Source organism: Dunckerocampus dactyliophorus, chromosome 21 (genome assembly GCF_027744805.1).
Source record: "Dunckerocampus dactyliophorus isolate RoL2022-P2 chromosome 21, RoL_Ddac_1.1, whole genome shotgun sequence".
NCBI lineage: Eukaryota > Metazoa > Chordata > Actinopteri > Syngnathiformes > Syngnathidae > Dunckerocampus > Dunckerocampus dactyliophorus.
Genome location: NC_072839.1, coordinates 17,624,588 through 17,644,775, shown reverse-complemented (window position 1 = coordinate 17,644,775; position 20,188 = coordinate 17,624,588). Strand labels below are relative to the sequence as shown.

General features: G+C 39.9%; 1 protein-coding gene across 1 annotated transcript in view; it reads right to left on the bottom strand.

The window, feature by feature from the left end:
* Nucleotides 1-441: 441 nt before the first annotated feature.
* Nucleotides 442-20,188, bottom strand: part of reck (reversion-inducing-cysteine-rich protein with kazal motifs) — a 62,788-nt gene continuing 43,041 nt past the window's right edge. Inside the window, exons 16-21 of the mRNA XM_054765026.1 lie at nt 19,259-19,430; nt 17,989-18,178; nt 16,430-16,640; nt 13,205-13,278; nt 11,175-11,330; nt 442-3,675 (exon numbers count right to left, since the gene is read on the bottom strand). Coding sequence (XP_054621001.1) covers nt 3,448-3,675; nt 11,175-11,330; nt 13,205-13,278; nt 16,430-16,640; nt 17,989-18,178; nt 19,259-19,430 — 1,031 coding nt within the window. The 3' untranslated portion in view covers nt 442-3,447. The remainder of the gene's footprint in view (nt 3,676-11,174; nt 11,331-13,204; nt 13,279-16,429; nt 16,641-17,988; nt 18,179-19,258; nt 19,431-20,188) is intronic.

Below are 20,188 nucleotides of genomic sequence, written 5' to 3'. Positions count from 1 at the left end.
GCCATTTATATGACGCCAAGTGTTCTTTGCGTCGTTGAAATAATTCAAGCTGAGCGTACCGTACCAGTACACGTTGGCACCACACTTTCAGAAACGTCAAGAAAAAACATAAGAAATCACGAATCTATGAATAATGAGGAATTATTCCTTTTCTATATTTATATACTGTATGACAAATATGCATTACTTAGTTTGTTCTCTCGTTGTTGAAATTCTTGTCACTTGGACATGGAAATTAAAGCACCAGACAAGCAGTCTGTCAAACACACACACAATAAAACACAGTACTGTATATAGCATGAGTGCAATGGAGGCAATGTTGATATAAAACAAAATCAATATAAAACAGTTCAAACCTCAATGAAAATGTTACATGATCAATTATTTATATTATACTGATGGTATTACCACACAATCAGTAACCATTCATTCACGAAATTGTCAAATATAGTGCAAAAGATTTTTTTTTTTTCTGAAAAGCAAAATACTAAGTATAACAAAAAGCAACATGAAAAAAGAAAACAGTTGGTGGTCAACGAGTTCATATTGAAGCATTTTATTCATCATCTTTATATTGTTCACATACAAGCCTCTGTGTAAACAAACAGTTAGCATTCACTAATAAGAATAAAGGCACAAAATGATGAATAGATACAATACAATAATAATAATAATACTGCCAAGGTATGTGCTCTCCATTTCCACAAGCCCGCACATTCAACATTCTGGATGAAAATCAAGCATGATAGCTCATTTTTTATTCTTCTATATGAAACATATTGCAATGGCAGTAAAACTTCATGCAAGCAGATGATTGTCTTCTTTTATTAGATGGCTTCTCAATCCCTTTTCAACCTCAACTACTGGCCTCACGCCAAACATTTCACACACCTCTACTCATTTCTTCACCTCGTCTACTCTCGTCATATCTTCTTCTACTGTCTTTATGCATATTTCTTCTTCTACTGTCTTCATAGAAACATATTTCCTGTTTTTATTAATCTCTTGATAGAATCATATTTCATCTTCTCATGTTTTTATACACACACACACACAGGTATATATACATATATACATACACACACACGCACACACACTCCTGATCAAAATCTGAAGACCAGTTGAAAAATTGCTAGAATGATCATTTTGCACATTTGGATCTTAATGAGGTTTTAAGTAGAGCTGCAATATGCAAACACAAAAAGAGGGAGTGAGACAAAAAGCATTTTCAAAAAGTAACTTATTGAAAACAACAATTAAACTGAAATAGGCTGTTTATAGCTTATCAGCTACTTAAAACCTCATTAAGTTCCAAATGTGCAAAATGCAAATTCTAGCAATTTTTCAACAAGATTTTGATCAGGAGTGTGTATACAGTATATACTCACACCTTTACAGATATACTCACACACAGTATACAGTATATACTGTATACTGTATGATAAATGGCTATTGAAGGCTGAACTGACTGCACTACATGACTGCAACCAGCAGAGGCGCTGTTGATTGCGTTGCAGAGTTTGCAATGTGAAGAAGGTGATGGCGTTATTCTGCTCAATAGACAGCAGCATGGAAGGAGGAGTTGAGAACATTCATCAATGAAATCAATCAGTGGTAATTCCTTGTTATGATTATGTTGTCATATTAAATTTTTGAGTGGCTCCTGGGAAGTGGGAAGTCAATTTGCAGCAAGAAAAAGTGTCTTTGGGCGTACTTCAATGTGCTCAAGCTTGCCGAGCAAAGATGAGGCTTGGATGTCAACAGAAAAGCTGGAATGATACCTGAAAACTCTCACACTTTTCACTTTTTGGCTTCCAAGTTTCCATGGGAATAAAAGATATTTCAATTGGTCACTTGCTGTCTTCTGTCCAACATTTTTTTCCTATCTTGTGCTCTGTTTGCAGCTTTGTCTGATGACTTGGGGAGTGGCGACGAGGCTGGTGGACGCAGTCTGCAATGCTTCCTAAACCCTGCGTCCACACCAGGAAGACCCCAGACTATTCCCTGTGTTTCTCTCTACCACTACTTCCTTGGTCCCTTGTTACTAGCGTCCATGCTACATCATCTTTCTAGGAAAAATCACCACAATAAATCCAAATATTACATCAGAAAGATTTATCCAAATGTTATTTTGTCTTCATATCTGATAAGGACAAAAAATATACCAACGTCCATTCATGATCAATAATTCCCAAGGAAAGAATACTGAATTGAAAAACAATATCAAATATAGAAATAATATCATCAAACATGATCAAAGATGGCACCCTCCGTGGCAGACGTCTCTGTGACACTCTTGAAACAATATCAAATATAGAAATAATATCAACATCAATCAAAGATGCTGGGAAGCCAAAAGTTCACCAAATCTTTATGCCGTCTGACTAAAGCTTCACAAACCAAGCGGCTTATCTTTGCATCCAATTACAAATACTAATTATACTACCACTAATAATAAAATACTAATATCATCCAATCACAAATACTAATTATGCTACTGCTAGTTATAATAATATCATCTATCATAAATACTACTACTACACTACTACTATCTCTCAAATATGAATTATACTACTCATATCATCTATCAATTTCTCTCAGAGATCAATCAAGTATGTATACTTTGTCTACTCCAATGTCACCTTGACTCCAGCTTCTCTCCACCACACGTCTTACATGTCTACCACTCTACTCACAAACTACTCTACTCACAATGTACTCTAGTAATACTCTGCCTTCATATTTCTCTACTCACAAAGTACACTAGTAATACTCTTAGTAATACTTTTGTCACTGTCACACGCTCTTTGGTCAGAAAAAGCAGACAACTGGTGTACTACTACAAATCTATGTACATCAATGTATGTACTACTACAAATCTATGTACATCAATGTATGTACTCCTACAAATCTATGTACATCAATGTATGTACTGATGTACAACATGTATGTACTACTCCAAATGGATGTAATGGATGTAATGTGTATGTTGTACTTGATCCATTTTGGAGTGTGCATACTAAGCCTGAGAAAACTGAAGAAGTCCAAGAAGCTGAAGTGCTTGCTGCTGGGATTTAACGATATTACATGAATAATACTCCATCTACTCAACTACACTCATCATACTCAGCGTACTCTTAGAGTAATAATACTGTATGTAGTCAAGTAGAGTGCTAATACTGTATGTAGTCAAGTAGAGTGCTAATACTCAGTGTACTCTTGTGGTAATAATACTGTATCTACTCAAGTACACTGATACTGTAATACTCAGTGTACTCTTCTGGTAATAATAGAGTATGTGGTGAAGTAGAGTGCTAGTAGTGTTAATAAGTAGGTGAATAATACAGTTGTTAGTAGTTTTGCAGTAGCGTGGTTGTCATTGCCTATCAGGATTGTCCATGAATGAAAAAGACTTGTGGACATGAAGACAGAACAAAGCTTGATAAGCTACACAACAAGCAGTATTTCCAGCTGGACCACAACCACTACCACACTCAGGATGAGGCACACGGCGGCTTTCTGGGGGGACATCTGAGTGCTCCCAGAGGAGCGGATGGAAGACATCTTGGTCTCGGAGGCGAGAAGAGCAGAGGCCGGAATGTGGGAGACGAGTGTTGGACTGGCAAAATTAATCAGAGAATCAATCTTCTCTGCCTCCTTACTGCATGCTTCCATCTGGAGAAAACAAAACACAATATAAGACACAGCATACATACAGTAAAACCATCTACAATATAAGGCACAGCATCTGCAATGTAAAACACACCATCTACAATATAAAACACATCATACATAACACCATCTACAATATAAGGCACACCATCTGCAATGTAAAACACATCATCTACAATATAAAACACATCATACATAACACCATCTACAATATAAAACACACCACCTACAATATAAGACACATCATACATAACACCATCTACAATATAAAACACATCATCTACAATATAAGACACACTACCTACAATAGAAAACACATCATACATAACACCATCTACAATATAAAACACATCATCTACAATATAAAACACATCATACATATCATTTACAATATAACACACACCATCTACAATAGAAGACACACTTACTACAATATAAAACGTATCATAAATAACACCATCTACAATATAAAACACATCTACAATATAAGACACACTATCTACAATATAAAACACATCATACATAACACCATCTACAATATAAAACATCATCTACAATAGAAGACACACTATCTACAATATACAACACATCATACATAACACCATCTACAATATAAAACACACCATCTACAATATAAGACACACTATCTACAATATAAAACACATAATCTACAATATAAGACACCCTCTACAATATAAAACACACCATCTACAATAGAAAACACATCATACATAACACCATCTACAATATAAAACACATCATCTACAATATAAGACACACCCTCTACAATATAAAACACACCATCTACAATAGAAAACACATCATACATAACACCATCTACAATATAAAACACATCATCTACAATAGAAGACACACCCTCTAAAATATAAAACACACCATCTACAATATAAAACACATCATACATAACACCATCTACAATGTAAAAACACACCATACATAACACCATCTACAATGTAAAACACACCATCTACAATATGACACACTATCTACAATATAAAACACATCATACATAACACCATCTACAATATAAAACACATCATCTACAATATGACACACTATCTACAATATAAAACACATCATACATAACACCATCTACAATATAAAACACACCATCTACAATATAAGACACACTATCTACAATATAAAACACATAATCTACAATATAAGACACACCCTCTACAATATTTTCTATATTATATTCTATATTCTATATATAATATAATATATTAATATATATATATTAATAATTAATATATTAATATTAATAATTAATATATATATATATATAATATATATAATATAATATATTCTATATTTATTACAATAATTCAATCAAAGATGGCGCCCTCCGTGGCAGACGTCTCTGTGACACTCTCCCGTGTTTTTCTATTTTTTGCTATTTTATTGTTCATTTTGGACATTCAACACACTCACGCAGTACATTACAACAGAGAGACACTTTTGAACATCGGCAGGGTTCACCATGAACTTTCATTTAGCCTCTCAGACTTTGCCTTTCTTCTGCGCCGGGAGAACGCAGCAGCCTGCGGGTCCGGTGAGCTGAATACCCGGCGAGCAAAGCATCCGAGGCGTAAACGAGGCAAGCGAGCCGGCCTGCATGCTAGGCTAAAAGCTAGAGCGACGAGGCCACCGCTACCAAGCCTGCTGCTAGCCAACGTCCGCTCTCTTGAAAACAAGATGGACGAACTACGAGCAAGGATTACAACTCAACGTGAGATCAGGGAATGCTGTGTCCTCACCTTCACAGAAACCTGGCTGACGGAGGATATACCGGACTCGGCGATCCAGTTGGAATCATTTGCTGCTTACCGGGGAGATCGGACTTTAGCGTCTGGTAAACACAGAGGTGGCGGCGTCTGTGTTTACATAAACAAACGGTGGTGCACAGACGTACAGACGATGGAAAAGCACTGCTCGCAGGACATTGAGCTGCTGATGGTGAAATGCAGACCTTTTTATTTGCCTCGTGAGTTTAGCGCTGTGTATTTAACTGCTGTTTACATCCCACCACGAGCTAACACTGCTAATGCACTAGGCCTCCTGCATGACATCATTGATAAACACGAGACCAAACACCCAGACGCTGTATTCATTATATCTGGCGATCTCAACCACTGTAACCTCAGGACTGTCCTCCCCAAATATTACCAGCATGTGAGCTTTCCCAAAAGGGAAAATAACATCCTGGACCAAGTCTACAAGACCCCACTTTGGAAAGGCTGACCACATCTCTATATTCCTTTATCCAACATACAGACAACTTCTTAAAAAAGCTCCCCCTGTACGTACAGCAGTTAAAGTGTGGAATGAAGAAACTGATCAAGTACTTCAGGACTGCTTTGGCTGCACAAACTGGGATGTGTTTAGAACTGCAGCGGGGAGGGAAGATTGTACTGTTGATTTGGATGAATATGCTTCTGCTGTTACTGGCTACATTAGCACATGCATAGAGACTGTTACCACCACCAAGTATTACAGAAAATACCCTAACCAAAAACAGTGGATGAACTGTGATGTAAGTGCTAAGCTACGTGCTCGTTCGACTGCATTTGTCATGGGCACCGCTGATGACTACAAAAAGGCCAGATATGACCTGAGGAGGTGCATACGGGAGGCCAAAAGACAGTACAGACAGAAGCTGGAGGGCTACTATTCCACCTCAGACCCTCGGCGCACGTGGGCGGGGCTCCAGCACATCACAGACTATCGACAGCAGAGTAGCGTAGCCACGTCCAGCCAAACCACACTTCCAGATGAGCTGAACGAGTTCTATGCCCACTTTGACACCCAAACTCCTGATGAGCAGAGAGGGTGGCTGAACCTGGGGAGCACACAGGACTCACCTCTCATGGTGACATCAGCTGATGTGCGCAGGGTTCTAAACAAAACAAACCCACGAAAAGCAGCAGGGCCAGACAACATCTCAGGACGTGCACTTCGGGTTTGCTCATCAGAGCTAGCTGATGTGCTTGCTGACATATTTAACCTGTCGCTTGCACAAGCATCTGTACCGACCTGCTTTAAGTCCACCACCATAGTGCCCGTACCCAAGAAGAGCAACGTGACCTGCTTGAATGACTATCGCCCTATAGCACTCACTCCTATTGTTATGAAGTGCTTTGAAAGATCAGTCATGACCCACATCAAAAAGAGCATCCCGGCGGCAACTGTGGACCCTCTACAGTTTGCATATCGCCAGAACCGGTCCACGGATGATGCAGTCAACACTGCCATCCACACAGCCCTTTCTCACCTACAGGGCCAGGACACATACGTCAGAATGCTATTTATAGACTATAGCTCTGCTTTTAATACAGTCAGCCCCCACAAACTCACAGATAAGCTCCTCACACTTGGCCTGTCTCCCTCCCTCTGTAACTGGGTGTTTAACTTTCTCACAGGCAGACCCCAGTCAGTCAAAGTCCACAACCGCACATCCAGCTCAAGAATTGTGAGCACTGGGACCCCACAGGGGTGTGTGCTGAGTCCACTCCTCTACACGCTCTTCACCTACGATTGCGTGGCCTCCCAGAACAACAACAGCATCACTAAATTTGCGGATGACACTACAGTCATCGGACTGATCACTGGTGGTGTTGAAACATCATACAGAAGAGAGGTGGCGGACCTCATAGCTTGGTGTCGTGATAATCTCCTTCTCAATACAGATAAGACTAAAGAGATGATCATTGACCCAAGAACAAGGGAAAAGGAGCCGCATTGACCCCTGTTTATTGATGAGACTGAGGTGGAGAGGGTGAAAACCTTCAAGTTCCTTGGCACACACATCAGCGAGGACCTCACCTGGTCTCACAACACCCAACAAATTATGAAGAAGTCCCAAAGGAGACTGTACTTCCTGAGAAGACTGAGGAAATTTGGCATGTCCACCACAATCCTGAGTTGCTTCTACAGATGCACTATCGAAAGTGTCCTTACCGCCTCCATCACTGTTTGGTACGGTAACTGTACAACACGCGATAGGAAGGCACTCCAGCGGGTGATCAAGACCTCACAGAACATTGTTAGGGCAGCCCTCCCCTCACTGCAAGACATTTATAAATCTAGAGTCCTACGCAGAACACACAACCTCATCAAGGACAGCACACATCCACAACACTCAGTATTCACACTCCTACCGTCAGGCAGACGCTACAGGAGTTTGAAGTCCAGGACCACAAGGCTGGCAAACAGCTTTTACCCACAGGCCATCAGGCTTCTCAACGAAGCACTCGCACACGCCGCACGCAACACACGCACACACTCATAGCACTTTATTTATTTATTTATTTATTTATGTATTTGTATTATTTGCTTGTATTAATGTCTCTTCTGTTGTTGCTTAATTTATTGGTATATATGTTTATGTGTTTATGTTTCTTATGTCCTTATTCTTTCTTGTGTTTCCTTTCTTTTCTTGGGAGTATGAACAGAATAAGTTTTTCATTGCATGGTATAACTGCTGTTTTACCATGCACATGACAATAAAAACTCTTGAATATAAAACACACCATCTACAATAGAAAACACATCATACATAACACCATCTACAATATAAAACACATCATCTACAATATAAGACACACCCTCTAAAATATAAAACACACCATCTACAACATAAGACACACTATCTACAATATAAAACACATCATACATAACACCATCTACAATGTAAAACACACCATCTACAATATAAGACACATACTACAATATAAAACGTATCATAAATAACACCATCTACAATATAAAACACATCATCTACAATATAAGACACACTATCTACAATATAAAAACACATCATACATAACACCATCTACAATATAAGACACTATCTACTTGTACAATATAAAACACAATCTATAATATAAGACACACCCTCTACAATATAAAACACACCATCTACAATAGAAAACACATCATACATAACACCATCTACAATATAAAACACATCATCTACAATATAAGACACACCCTCTAAAATATAAAACACAGTCTACAATATAAAAACACACCATCTACAATATAAGACACACTATCTACAATATAAAACACATCATACATAACACCATCTACAATGTAAAACACATCATCTACAATATAAGACACTTACTACAATATAAAACGTATCATAAATAACACCATCTACAATATAAAACACATCTACAATATGATACACTATCTACAATATAAAACACATCATACATAACACCATCTACAATATAAGACACACTATCTACAATATAAAACACATCATACATATCATCTACAATGTAAAACACACCATCTACAATATAAGAAACACTTACTACAATATAAAACGTATCATAAATAACACCCTCTACAATATAAAACACACCATCTACAATATAAGACACACCCTCTACAATATAAAACACATCATACATACCACCATCTCCAATATAAAACACACTTTTTACAATATAAAACAAATCATAAAACCATCTACAATATAAACACTAATATAAAACACTATCTACAATATAAAACACATCATACATAACACCATCTACAATATAAAACACACCATCTACAATATAAAACACATCCTACATAACACTCTCTACAATATAAAACACATCATACATAACACCATCTGTAATATAAAACACATCTACAATATAAAACACCATCTACAATATAAAACACACTATCTACAATATGAAACACATCATACATAATACCATCTACAATATAAAACACTATCTACAATATAAAACACATCATACATAACACCATCTACAATACAAAACACCATCTACAATATAAAACATCATACAAAACACCATCTACAATATAAAACACATCATCTACAATATAAAACACACCATCTACAACAGGGGTCTCAAACTTGCGGCCCACCAAGTCACATTTTGCGGCCCGCAACTTGACAGGAAAGACTACTGTAAATGCGGCCCGCAAGGGCTAAGTCAGTGGTCTCATACTCGCGGCCCATGGGCCATTTGCGGCCCGCCGAGTCACATTTTGCGGCCCGCGACTTGTCTTCAAAGATTACTGTAATATGGCATGCGACAAGCCAATGTTACTCGTAGGATGCACACATAGCCTACACTGAACTAAGAGTGAGTGAGTCACTTAAAAAAAAAATGTGGTAAAAAAATTCCACCCATTTTCTATACCGCTTGTCTTCATTAGGGTCACAGGTAAGCTGGAGCCTATCCCAGCTGAATGCAGCAAAATATAAACTGTGAATTTATTTATTTATTTGATTCACCCTATTACTGCATCAAGATATTATTGTTATTGTGAACCATGTATCGCGTGTCATATCGTGAGGTACCCCGAGATTCCCAGCCCTACTCCCAATACTCTATGCGGCCCAGCCTCACTCAGACTCTACCTCCAGCGGCCCCCAGGTAAATTGTGTTTGAGACCCCTGATCTACAATATAAAGCACATCATACATAACAACCATCCATCCATCTTCAATGCCGCTTCTAATTAGGGTCGCGGGGGCATGCTGGAGCCTATCCCAGCTGACTTGGGGCGACAGGCGGGGTACACCCTGGACTGGTCACCAGCCAATGGCAGGGCACATATAGACAAACAACCATTCACACTCACGCCTATGGACAATTTAGAGTCGCCAATTAACCTAACATGCATGTTTTTGGAATGTGGGAGGAAACCGGAGTACTCGGAGAAAACCCAGGCATGCAAAGAAATGCCCAAGGGAGAATCGAACCCAGGTCTTGCCGATCTCCAGACTGTGACTGTGTGGCCAACATGCTAACCACCAGACCACCGTCCGGCCCTAAATAACACCATCTACAATATAAAACCAGAATAAAACAGTATGCTCAACTTTCTCTTTTTGATCCCATGGTGGGGTGTTTAACACTCAATAAAAAATACACGGTTAGTGAGTAGTGGAGCAAGGAAGGGATTGTTTGGCAATCGTGTGTGTGTGTGTGTGTGTGTGTGTGTGTGTGTGTGTTAATAATAATGCTTTGTTTGGCTATTATTCACAGAAGCATACACCACAGGACAAAACTACTAGTTTGTTGAGTAAAATATTCAACCAAAACTCAGTGAGTTCAAAATTTGAGCAAGAATTTTATATGCTGAATCATACAAAACTGAGTTTTTTAAACTGTATTTTATTTGTAGTAAAGTAGAGTTTCTTATTGGTTGAAGGATGCCATAAACACTTCCAGTCCCACTCCTTTAATGTGCAGCGTGTGGGAAACAGTAACGTACACGTGATGAATCCATGCACAGTTACACTTCATATTCATTTGCAGTCCAGGCTTACCTTTTATGTTTTCAATTCTAGAAAGAATTAGGAATATAAGACGTTCAAACAATACTTTGGCAGAAAAGTTTTGTATGACCACTCAATTCAAGCATCCATTATATTTCTTATGTTGTATATGGCCACACAAGAAAAAGCAAAGTGTGTGTGTGTGTGTGTGTGTTACCTGCAGAGGTGTTGGCTGGTGATGCACGGGTGAGATCAGGACCACCAGCTGTTGGTCCATGCTGAGGTAGCCAAAGACGTCACACTGCGGCACGGACACATGCAGCCGCAGGATTTGAAGGACATCATGGACCGTCACTGGCTGCTCCTTATTTAGCTGTCAACAAGTGGACCACGTCAACAGCAACTTATACAGGAAGGCTACATGATGACCTTTTTTTGTGAAATGTGTTCTTTTCAAGACTTCTGTTAACAGCCGCTAGATGCTGGTCGTCTTCTGCTTATTTTTTGCTTGGTAAAGCTGATGAGATCCACCAGCTTGAGAGAAAACCCTCAGCCTGTTAAAAACATGAAGCTTATTAATAAATATAAAGTCTATTAAAAACAGCCTATTGAAAATGTACAAAGTATTCATGTGTTGCTCTCCTTTTATTGCATGTGACTTTTCATAATAAAATAAGATAATCATACGTGAATTTGTCTCGGAGATGAATAAAGAGTCTCTCTCTCTCTCTCTCTCTCTCTCTCTCTCTCGCTCTCTCCAATTTTCAAGATGAAATCATCAATCAAGAAAAGACCAAATGTTATCCAAGATTGATTTGATCATCACTAAAACTATAGTGCAAGAATGGAAATGCACACAGCAAAGAAGATCATGCGTGCAGATTCAGACAGCGTGTCCTGTGATTCAAGAGTTTTATTGTCATATGCACAGTAAAACTGATGGTTCTGCTATGCAATGAAATTCTTGTTCTGTTCATTCTCCCAAAAAAGAAAGAAAGAAAACACAAGAAAATGAATAAGAACAGAAGAAACATAAATACCAATAAATTAAGCAACAACAACAGAAGAGACATTAAAACAAACAAACAAACAAATAAATAATAAAGTGTTATGCGTGTGTGTTGCGTGGGCGTGTGTGAGTGCTTCGTTGAGAAGCCTGATGGCCTGTGGGTAAAAGCTGTTTGCCAGCCTTGTGGTACTGGACTTCAAACTCCTGTAGCGTCTGCCTGACGGTAGGAGTGTGAATAATGAGTGTTGTGGATGTGTGCTGTCCTTGATGAGGTTGTGTGTTCTTCGTAGGACTCTAGTTTTATAAATGTCTTGCAGTGAGGGGAGGGCTGCCCCAACAATGTTCTGTGAGGTCTTGATCACCCGCTGGAGTGCCTTCCTATCACGTGTTGTACAGTTACCGTACCAAACAGTGATGGAGGCGGTAAGGACACTTTCCATAGTGCATCTGTAGAAACAACTAAGGATTTTGGTGGACATGCCAAATTTCCTCAGTCTTCTCAGGAAGTACAGTCTCCTTTGGGACTTCTTCATAATTTGTTGGGTGTTGTGAGACCAGGTGAGGTCCTCGCTGATGTATGTGCCAAGGAACTTGAAGGTTTTCACCCTCTCCACCTCAGTCTGTGTGTGTATCTCTGTGTCAAACTGTGTGTATTTGTGAAATGCATCCAGAAAAAGGAGTCTAATGTGTTCATTACAGCACATGAGTATCAGGGAACAGCTGCTGCTGGTACCCGTATCGGCTGATATCGCTATTGGTAATGAAGTGGAATACAAAACACCTGCACCTCACAAAGTATGTGTATTCATATACAGTCAAACTTGTCTATAGCGGCCACTAGAGGGAGACTTCAAAAGTGGCCGCTATAGACAGGTGGCCTCTATAGACAGCTTGGCGTCCAGTTTGAATGTTGACCAGTACAAAGTCAGCTGAGGATGAGGATGAGCGAGGTAGGAAGTGAAAAATGAATGAATGAGGCTCTTGCTGGGCGTACTGTATGCGTGTAACCCATCTGGTCTTTAGGTGTATGGAAGTCAGGTTTTCCAACGTACTTTTGCACAGCTGGCATCTGTTCCAACTGCGACCTCTCCACAAGGTTTAATAGAAATGACTGGTGTCGTTTTTGTGTTAAACGGGCTTGTGTGCTTTAGAGTAATAAATGTGGCCGTTTACCACCTGGTAAACATGTTATCTAAATCTCGATGAATGAATGAATGCATGAATGAATACAAACAAACCTTGGAGAAGGTATTGATCTGGTCTTTGTTCCAGAGGACTTGCAGAGCGCTGGCACACATTGGACAGCAGGCTCCTGAAAAACACATGCATGTGAGAGTATACAACATGAAATATATAAGCATACAACATATGTACGTATATAACATGAAAATGTAAGTATACAGCATGAAATATCTAAGTACACAACATTAAATATGTAAGTAAACAACATATGTAGGCATATAACATGAAATATGTAAGTATCTAACAAAACATGTAAGTATATAACATGAAATATCAGTATACAACATGAAATATGTAAGTATATAGCAAAATATGTAAGTATATAAACTGAAATATTAGTATATAAGATGAAATATCTAAGTATAGAAGAAATGTGTAAGTATATAACATGAAATATGTAAGTACAGTAGTACCCTGCATAATGTAAACCTCCTTTTACGTAAATTCCACTGAACATAAAGAATTTATGTAAAGTTTTTGCTTCGTATTACGGAAGAAATTCCATATAACGTAAAGCGTCAAGTCAGTGCAAGTTTTTTTTTTTTTTTCCCCAATCAACTTTAATGCCTCAAGTCGGTGCAAGTTCAAACTAACACTTGGTGACACCTTCTGACGCTTCACGCTCTCTCTCATTGGCTGATTTTTGGGGCACCACCTCCGCTCTCATCTCATTGGCTGATTTTTGGGGCACCGCCTCCGCTCTCAGCTCATTGGCTGATTATCGGGGCACCACCTACGCTCTCATCTCATTGGCTGATTATCGGGGCACCGCCTACGCTCTCATCTCATTGGCTGACTTACACAGCACGTACGAGTTTGTGTGAGAGACAGGCTTGTCCCTTCAAACTCCTTCCTTTTCGTAGTCCCCCTGAAACTAACTTAAACAATTAAGTTAAGTTACAAATTAAAATTTTGCACACAGCATTATCTTGTAGTGCGTGTGCGTTTGTCTGTGAGACCAGCTGACTCTTGACTCGCGTTTCGACTCAGGCTAGTCCTCCTCCTACTTCCTGCTTCCACTTGCGCTCCTGATCAAGACATCTCGTGAACGGTAGGATTGTTTTTGTTTTTCAGTTTTATTCATTTACAGTAATCTTATTTATTACCTTATTTTATATTGGAATGTTACTCTACTATGTTTATGCTAACGTTTTCTTATATTATCCCACCATATTTGGTGGACTTTGAATATTTTGAAGGGCCAAAAGGGTGAGCCGAACGGATTAGGCTATTTACATGTATTTTACGCTTCGTATAACATAAAAACCCTATAACAAAGGTTCTCGGAACGGATTATTTACGTTGTAGCGGCGTCTACTGTATATAACAAAATATGTAAGTATATAACACAGCGGTGTCAAAGTCGTGCCATGGAGGGCTGAGACGCTGCAGGTTTTCTTACCAGCCAGTTACGAAAGCAGGTGATTTTAATGATCAGCACCTCCTTCAATTTGAGGTTAAGGAGTTCATCAATTAAATCACCTGCTGGAGAAACTGGTTGGAGATAAAACCTGCAGTGTTTCGGCCTTCCATGGCACAAGTTTGACACCCCTGAAACATGAAACATCAGTATACAACAAGAAATATGTAAGTATATTAAAAATATGTAAGTATATAACATGAAATATCAGTACATGAACTATGTAAGTATACAACATAAAACATCTAAGTATCCATCCATCCATCCATTTCCTATACCGCTTCTCCTCATTAGGGTCGCGGGGGCATGCTGGAGCCTATCCCAGCTGACTTGGGGCGACAGGCGGGGTACACCCTGGACTGGTGGCCAGCCAATGGCAGGGCACATATAGACAAACACACTCACATTCATACCTATGGACAATTTAGAGTCGCCAATTAACCTAACATCTACAATTACAATGAACAATTAAAATTAACCTACATCCAAGTATACAACATGAAATATGTACCTAAGCATATAACATGAAATATGTAAGTATATCAAATGAAATATGTGAATATAAAACATGTCACAGCTGTGAAGACATTGATTTTTGATGTTGTTGTTGTCATGCTGCGTATGATTAGGGTTAGGGTTTGGTGGCTGTAGGACATGTGTCAAACTCGTGCCCTGGAGGGCCGAGACGCTGCAGGTTTTCTCTCCAACCAGTTTCTTCAGCAGGTGATTTAATTGATGAGCTCCTTCCCTCAAACTGAAGGTGTTGATCATTAAAATCACCTGCTTTAGTGACTGGCTGGAAAGAAAACCTGCAGTGTCTTGGCCCCAAATGGCACGAGTTTGACACCCCTGCTGTAGGAGGATGAGCTGTGTGCCTGCCCAACAGTCACGAAAGTGTAAAAAGTGCAAAGATTCTGGTGGAGTAACACTGAAAACAGCAAAAAAGCCATGACAGTAGGATATAAGAGTATACCATAGAAGAAGTGCCAATTACAAGTTTGAACATGAGTAAAATGTGGAACATCTGTAACGTCTACATACATCTGAAAAAGCAATCAAAACATCCAAACGCATGGCCTTCCTTTTTCAGACGGAATTGTTACGACGGAAGACTTCACCTTCCAGTGGTTTGGGCCCAAGTGCTTCCTTGGAGGTGTTGGGCCTCACCTGGCTGGGTTGGTCTCGGCGATACGTGCTTTCATGTTAGCGTCTCCAAAAGATTACAGATTTGTTGCTAGTGGCTTTTTTGAAAAACACAATGTAGAGGTCAGAATACCAAAGTGGTGAGTTACGATGCCATCTACTGTCCTGCGTAGGAACAATAAGCTCCACTGTCCCATTAAAATGGGTTGGAGCAGAAAGAAATGAATGTATGAAGGGCTGAGTTGCTTGTGTCAACCAATACTATCAAGAATATGAAGAGTCTTCCTCTCAAGGACTCCACATTAACCTCAGGACTGTGAAGCAATGTAAAACGTCAGACTGTATCCCACCTTGGCACCAATGACGTGCTACAACAGCTTTTGTTTGTGCGCTTTAACAATCTTCACAACATTCAAAGACCCAAATGTCATGAAAGACACATTTGGATTTCTGATCAGCTGATGATCGGCTTGTTTGAACTGAGATGCAGCTGTCAATAAATTGACAATTACTTTTTGTCTTTCTTTTTCTTTTTGATGCTGTACTTCCACCCTGGTTACAATCCAGCAGGAGCAGCACAAAATACAAATACATGTTAGGAATGTTTTGTTTAACGGTACGGCACATAAATGAGAACTACAGGTAAGCTACGACTCACCCGGTGGCGTCACAGGCTGGCAGCCAGGTGGTGACAGACGTGGACAAGAAATGAGAGCGCAGGCGGAGTCGCTTGCCATTTCAGACATGGCCCCCACAGCCTGGCAGTGGCCCTCGTAGTCCACACCCACACCATCAGAGTAGGCGTCACACGGCGTGTTGTAGGTCTCGCCATTGTGGCCACAAACCTGCTGACGTGTCTTGCAGGCATCCTAAAAACAACAACCTCAAATATAAAACAAATACAAGCTGGATGACCCTCTGCTTTGCCAAAAAGTGTTTTTAGCGCTACGTTATCTTTGCAAATTTGTGCCTTCATGGAAAAAAATGATTAGAAATTTTACTTGACAGTAAGATGACAGGTGTTGAAAAATAACCCACATATGCTGAGATCTATAAAAATTTTGCTAATTTACACATTTTCACTTTTCGCCATCGCAGTCCACTTACATCAGGACCTAACGATGCAGCAACCAACCACTTCCAGCAGATGGAGCCATGCTTACTGCCACTTCAACAGGATCAGCCTGATGGCAACTCTCTACATTTTTATGCTAGCTTTAGCCCAGTGCTTCTCCAATAGTGAGGGGACCCCTTTGTCCGGGCGCGGGCGTGAGAGGCAGGGAGGACTTTCAATATTAGTGTGGACCTGCCCACATGTATGAATTTGTGGTACTCTGCATGCAATTTGACTCTTGAATACGCTTGTATGCTTCACTGCTCTCCATTTTGTTGCATTTCGATGCTTTCAGTTTCCAGTTCAGTCTGTACAGTACACACAAGTGAATAGATATGATCAGTTTCTCAGTAGTATTTCAAATCAGGGGGGCGCAGAAACATTTCTGTCCCCAAGTGGGGGCTTGACATAAAATAATTGAGAACCGCTGCTTTAGCCTAACACAGACAGAAGGAATAGATACAAAAATATCCAGAACAAAATATGAAATAAAGGTTTTATATTTATTTCTATTAGATTGAGGGAAACAAGTACCAGGCAGAAAGCATTGTGACCCCAACACACCATGAAACACACAAATAAGTCTTGTCCCTTTAAGAAAGTACTCCTCATTGCAACTCATTATGTGCAAAACACCTGACACCTGTCACTCAAACACTCTCCTCCATTCACATTTCTCCACCACCACAGGAAAGACCAAAGAGCTCACCTCAAGACTGGAGACCTGCACAAGACTACAATAGACTACAAGACCATCAACAAGACTGGAGACCTGCACAAGACTACAATAGACTACAAGACCATCAACAAGACTGGAGACCTGCACAAGACTACAATAGACTACAAAACCATCAACAAGATTGTAGACCTGCATAAGACCAGCATGGACCACAAGACCATCAACAAGACTGGAGACCTGCACAAGACTACAATAGACTACAAGACCATCAACAAGATTGTAGACCTGCACAAGACCAGAATGGACTGCAGGACCACCACCAAGATTGTGGACCCGCACAAGAGCAGAATGGACTACAAGACCACCACCAAGATCGTGGACTTGAACAAGACCGGAATGGCCAAGCAGAGCAGTTTTCACTGACCTGACAGTGTCCCATGTAAGCCAGGGTTTTTCCAGCCTGCTGGAGCTGGCACAGACTGGCATGAATGAGACCATCGGTATCACAGACTGGATCCACATGGTTCTTATCACAGGCCAGCTGTCGTCCCACGCATTCGTACTGCAGGCAGTCTGACGAGTCACTGAGGCACACTCGATATTTTGGAATGCACCTAGAAAGACACAAGATTGCATTATCTTATCTTCCTTATCATACCTTATCTTAACTTGGTAAAAGGTTGGTGAGAAATGGATGCTTCTTCATGCCAATCATCACATCCTATCAGCATGGACATAAGATGCTATTTTACATTTACATTTTCATTTTATATTTATTTGTGGCGGCCCACCACACAGGGGTGTGACGCCAACAGATGGCATCCTAACTCTGCATTGCCAAACACATTTCTTGCTCTTCAGTTTGCAAACTATGGCCAACAACTAGCTTGGCAACACAATGCAAACACAAACCACAAACGTATTAACACATAACGACAAGGAACTACCACTCTGTGTGCAAAACAACCACGAGAAGCACTAACAACAAGCCTTCACTGTTATGTGCAAAGTGCCCGCAAGGCATGCTGGGTACTACACTTGTGCTTGTCTCTGAAACAGAGTAAGACACTACACGTGTGCATTATCTTTGAAACATAGTGAGACACTACACGTGTGCATTATCTTTGAAACATAGTGAGACACTACACGTGTACATTATCTTTGAAACATAGTGAAACACTACACGTGTGCATTATCTTTGAAATGAGTGTGCACATTTAGAGGAAAGATGATGACTGTCTTGTGTGTGTCTTGTGTGTGTCTATTGCTGTACAAAGACTTGTTCGTCAATAACTTTTAAAAGATGAGATGATTTCTTCTGACACAACCCAAAAAGCTCGGTTTTATAAATGCGCGTGCACACACACACAGTTTTGCATGATGATGAATTATGCAAATCAGACGCTGATGCTGAACAGCGCTTGACCAAGCCAACCAAGCGAGTTTTTGTGCTCATAAAATTTGTGATGCCTTTAAAAGCGATCAGATGTGAAATGGCTTCATTTCCATTATTTTATCTTTAGTAGCGGGCAACCACGTAAAGCTGCAGGCGCTGGAACGGGAGATGAGGTGGGAAACAACAACAAACACTGAGCTTTACGTAGAAATTACCAACATAGCAAAATACCACAGACGTCTAAATCATAGCTTAGCTTTGCTGCCAGGAACTTTGAGGTCACAGCAGCTGTACCCACCTCTGGTTTCTCTGGCAGGGCTTGCTGGCACAGGGGTTGGTGAGACGACACTGGCCGAAAGCAAACTGATGGTCCTTGAAACCCACACAGCGAGCCACACAAGCGCTTGGATACGTGCGGCCGTTGGAGGCGCACACTGGGATGAAGTGGTCTGGACAGTTGCATGGAAGACCTGAGGAAGGTTGTTTTGGGGGTGAAGGGGGGTGAGGCATGGGTTGGGACAACAAGTGAGAGTACTGCTGGAAATGCCAGATTGGGTTCTTTACATAACTCGAGGATAAAGCACTTAGAAGATTCTGTGAAAGATGTGTTAGGTTTCATACTTCAGGCCAACCTCGCTTAGTGTCAATCTGCTCCAGAACGATCACATCACATCAAAATGCTTTTACTGCCCATCAGAAACCAAGCATACTCGAACCAAACCACTTTTCCCATAAGAATTAATATAAATATAATAATACTAATCTAATTCATGCATTCCAGACACACAAAACATACATGATGAACAAAAGGGATAATTGATCATTTAAAAACACTTTTACCTTCATTCAAGACTTGATTGTTGACAAAGTGACAGCAATATCAACATGGACACCAGCTTGGTGTCTATTTCTTCAATTCAATAATAATAATACACAATAATTTGTACAATTAATACAATCATTTCTCATCTTCTACACCAAAATGCTGCCTCTTGCAACGAGGGTCAGGCATCGTTTGAATTTGAATGATACGATTCCTCATTTTCGATTCTGGTTCGATTCTCAATTCCGATGCTTTTAAGAGGCAGGGTGATAAAAGTTTGCATGGTTTAAATAACGACGCTAGCCGGAGTTCTTTTTGGATGAAATATCTGAACTTATCCATAAATTGTTTTATGGTATCAACTTTACTATGAATTTCTTACAGGGTATTTTCAACTAGTTTATA